Source organism: Arachis duranensis, chromosome 3, assembly GCF_000817695.3.
Source record: "Arachis duranensis cultivar V14167 chromosome 3, aradu.V14167.gnm2.J7QH, whole genome shotgun sequence".
In the NCBI taxonomy this organism is placed as follows: Eukaryota; Viridiplantae; Streptophyta; class Magnoliopsida; order Fabales; family Fabaceae; genus Arachis; species Arachis duranensis.
In genome coordinates, this window is record NC_029774.3 from 93,541,798 (window position 1) to 93,545,879 (window position 4,082).

Consider the following 4,082-nt stretch of genomic DNA (forward strand, 5'->3'; position numbering starts at 1 on the left):
TTTTTTTTTCTATAAAAGGAACATTATCATCATCATTTTGCTCAATTAATTATGAAAGCAAAAATTTAAAAATAAAATGAAATATAAAAACATTTAAGGTTTTTTTTTAATCTTAAAAAGTTTTAGGCATAAATGCAGCTCTACCCCAAAACGACCAACTTGCTGGCAATAACAACTCTGACAAAAGTATCATAAAAGTGTAACCGCCTATTAAGTATTAACTCCAACCGTTTCACGAACTCACCGCCCAAACTTCCAAATTTTTATCATGGCAGGTGCGAACCCCTCTACCGTCTACTCCTACTATATGTATTACTGTTACATACATCTTACCAGTACAATTTTTATTATTTAATGTAAAAATTTAAAATAAAAAACGTAAAAAAAAATCTTTTAATATATAGGTTCACACTTGAGAAGTCGGAGAGGAGTATAAAAATTAAAAAATGACTAGTATCATTTTCGTATCTATATGATTATATCCCACACTTTAATCAATTTTTTAATTTAAATAAACAAATACTAGTTACGACTTACGAGTAAAAGACTTGCACTATTAAAGTTTAGAATATTAGAGCGCTTAAACAAGAAGACAAAAATAAAATGTACGGTATATGAGTGATACCTGATAGGCATGGCGGAGGAGCTCGGCGGAATAGGAAGGATTAGAGTGGCGGAAAACAATGGAAGCAGCAGCCATTGCAGCGGCAGTTTCTCCAGCGAGATCTGAGCCAGGGTTGCTGGGATCAACCTTGTAAGCGTGACGGTCAGTAGTCATGTCCTCAGGTCTTTGCCAACAGTAGTGGTCGCTGTTACCGTCTCCCACCTATTCATCAAATTAAAAGCCACATTACATTATGTTAGGTTAAGAAACTATAAAACATAAGAAATAAAAGAGTACCTCTCCATAGAGGACATTGGGTTGAGGATGGGCTTTGATGAAGTAGTCAGTGCCCCATTTGACAGCTTCCATGGCATGACCAAGCTCTCCGTTAGCAGCCATTTGCTTCCCATATTCAATGATGCTCCACGACATCATTGTAACAGTAAATGCCATGGGTAACCCAAACTTCACATTGTCCCCTGCATCATAGTACCCTCCTACTAGATCCACCTGCATTCATTTTATAACAACACCATGCATTAATTAATCAAGTAATGTTGGAAACTAGAGAGTAGAGAGGGATTATTTAGTTACCCCGCTGGCCTTGCCGTCTTGGAGACCTGAATGGGATCTCCAACTGACTCTCTGGTTATGGGGGAGAACACCAGATCTCTGAGCTTCAAAGAACAGAATGCTCTTACTCAGAGCTTGCCCATAGTCATGCCCTCCAATGGCGGAATATGCACACAGATGCAGAAACACTGCCAAAATGGAAATCAGCTTCAGAAGCTTTTCCATCACACAGGAAGACCAAATTAAGAGCAATGCCTGTAAGTAGTGGCAGCTGAAGCTTCTGAAAATCCCACCAAATGAGGAGAGAAGAAAGAGAGAAGCTTCAGGGAGGGATGGAGGGAGAGAGTGTGTGTGTAGCGGGATTGGAAAGTGAGGTGCTCGAGGCTCTATATATTAAGGACAAGGGGTAGAAAAAGGGGAAGCTATCAAGAACACAGAAATTGACACTCATTCATTTAAGAATTTATTATGTTAATATTTTATAAATTAAATCAATTTTCTAATTTGTTTCGCTGTTGGATTTTGAAGTGGGTGGGAACGTTTTTTATGAGAAAGGAACAATGCCATGTGATGGGGGTCGGTGTAGATTTAAAACTATTTGGTAGAATCAAAATTACTGCCCAACCATAAATAAAATGTGAAAATTTTTTGACTTATTAAAAATGGTAGAGAGTAGAGACAACAAGGCGTGCTTGTCATCAGCACTGTCTCTCGTAATTTTACCCTTTTCTTCAACTTAATTGACCCCTATCTCTATAAGATTGCCTTTATTTGTAGGGATAGAATACTAAGACAAGAATACAAAAATATAAAATTATATTTAATAGATGAGATATAAATAATGAGAACTTTCATCAAACAGCTTATAATTAAAAAAAAATGACGTGTAAAAACCGATTAATTCACCAAAATAAGTATGCTAAATCTTTTATTATTTTTATTAATTTTTTATAATTATATTTTTTATTATTATATTTTTTCTCAAATTTTTTAAATGAAAAAAAATAAAAATAAATTATATTTTCATAATTTGTTATAATATATTAGGACTGAGTACGAGTAGTAGGTACCCGATTACCCATCTGAACTCGAACCGAACTAATTAAATTGGTTGTGGAATCAATGGGTAATCGGGTTTAACCTAAACTAGACCGATTGTCTTTGTTAGTGATTGGTTCGGATATCGATTTTCAGGATGCAGAATCCAAACCAACCCATGAACCCGATCATATATTAATTAAATAGAAAAATAAAAAATATATGTATGACTTTTCTATTAGACAAAGATTATTCACTATTAATATGTTTGGATTTTAATGAGTTTAGTTTTTAATGTATTTAGTGTTTAACATGTTTGAATTATTTCTATTGATGTTACATGTTTATTGTATTTGTTAAATTTTTAAGATAAAAATTTGATTTTTTTTTTATGATTTCAAAGTTATCGGGTACCTAATTATCTGAACCGAACCAATCCATTTTTAATCGATTTGGTTTGGTTCGAGTATATGTACAAAAAAATACAAATCCAAACCAAACCGGACCAATTATATTTTGATCGGTTCGGTTCTAATTTTACCATGAATCCGAACCAAACCGACCCGTACTCACCTCTATAGTTTATCACTAAATAAAACACAAAAACACAAAATTTTATGTCTATGTCCTTTGTGTCTTGTTCTCAGTGTCTTATCTTGTCTTATCTTATCAATTTTCACGGTAAAGATGATTGAGATGAAAATTAAGAGAAATGTGCAAAATTTAATAAAATTATATATTTATTTCTTGTCATTAATAAATTATAATTTATATATAATAGCAATAAAAATATTAATGTAATTTTATACCATTATGATTTTCTTTCTTTTTACTTTTCTTTTCATTAAAACAAAAAAAAATTATTTTTATTTTCTTTTTATCATTTTTTTTCATCCAAACAACATAGACAATTTCATTTTTTCCTCTATTTTTTTCCCTCATTTTCTTTTTTCTTATTTTTTTCCTTTTATTTTTTTCCTATATCCAAATATAGTGTAAAAATCGCATGTCTCCAATCTAGTTCATAAATTAAAATATTTATCTTTTAACTAATCCTTAGAGTATTAGTTAAAAGTTAAAACGATTAATTTTTGGATCTTGTTAAGCTCAATAAAAATTTTAANAAAATATTTTTAATTATTGATTTAATTTTTTTAATTTAATAATTTAACAATATATTTTTAATTTGTATTTTTAAATATTAATAATTAATTACAAATTAAAAATAATAAATTTTACTAATATTTTAGTATTTTTTATAAGATATTATAAAGAAAATTTTGATTAAATTTTTAAAAATAATTTTTTTATAAATTTTCAATAATTGAAATATATTAAAAAATTATTATAATATTTTTAATGTGTGTTCTCAGACAATTTTAACTAAATATTTAACTAGAAAAAATCACATACTATTCCATATCACATAAATTATAAAGTATTAATGAGTAAAATTCAAGCCGTTATAAATATTAAATAGGGTAGTCATGATTTAAATATCATAAATGAGATTTTGAATTTAATAATCGTCACCGTCAGTATAAATATAACGAAATTCAAATTTCAAACATCCAATTTAGATATTTACCATATATTCAAAATAGTAGCAGTAACCAAAATTTAAAGAGCGGTATTTAGTTATAACGCGTAAAAAAATTGCAAATCTAAACTCAAAAGCAGAGTGGCATTGAAACTCATATAGGTTTACTGGTGCATTAGGTGTCGGTGAGCACAGTAGAAAACAAGTTCTTGTATAGACTAAGAATACCAACAACTAGGATTAGAAGCGAGTTAATTCGAATTTATAATTTTTTAGACGAATATAAAAAAATTATGTAATTTGAACTATAATTTATTAATATATTAA

The 4,082-nt window shown here is 29.5% G+C and overlaps 1 protein-coding gene across 1 annotated transcript in view; it reads right to left on the reverse strand.

The window, feature by feature from the left end:
• The window catches only part of LOC107479765 (endoglucanase 6), a 4,661-nt gene extending 3,066 nt beyond the window's left edge, over positions 1-1,595 (reverse strand). Inside the window, exons 1-3 of the mRNA XM_016099867.3 lie at positions 1,199-1,595; positions 902-1,114; positions 626-826 (exon numbers count right to left, since the gene is read on the reverse strand). Coding sequence (XP_015955353.1) covers positions 626-826; positions 902-1,114; positions 1,199-1,402 — 618 coding nt within the window. The 5' untranslated portion in view covers positions 1,403-1,595. The remainder of the gene's footprint in view (positions 1-625; positions 827-901; positions 1,115-1,198) is intronic.
• Between the last annotated feature and the right edge of the window lie 2,487 nt (positions 1,596-4,082).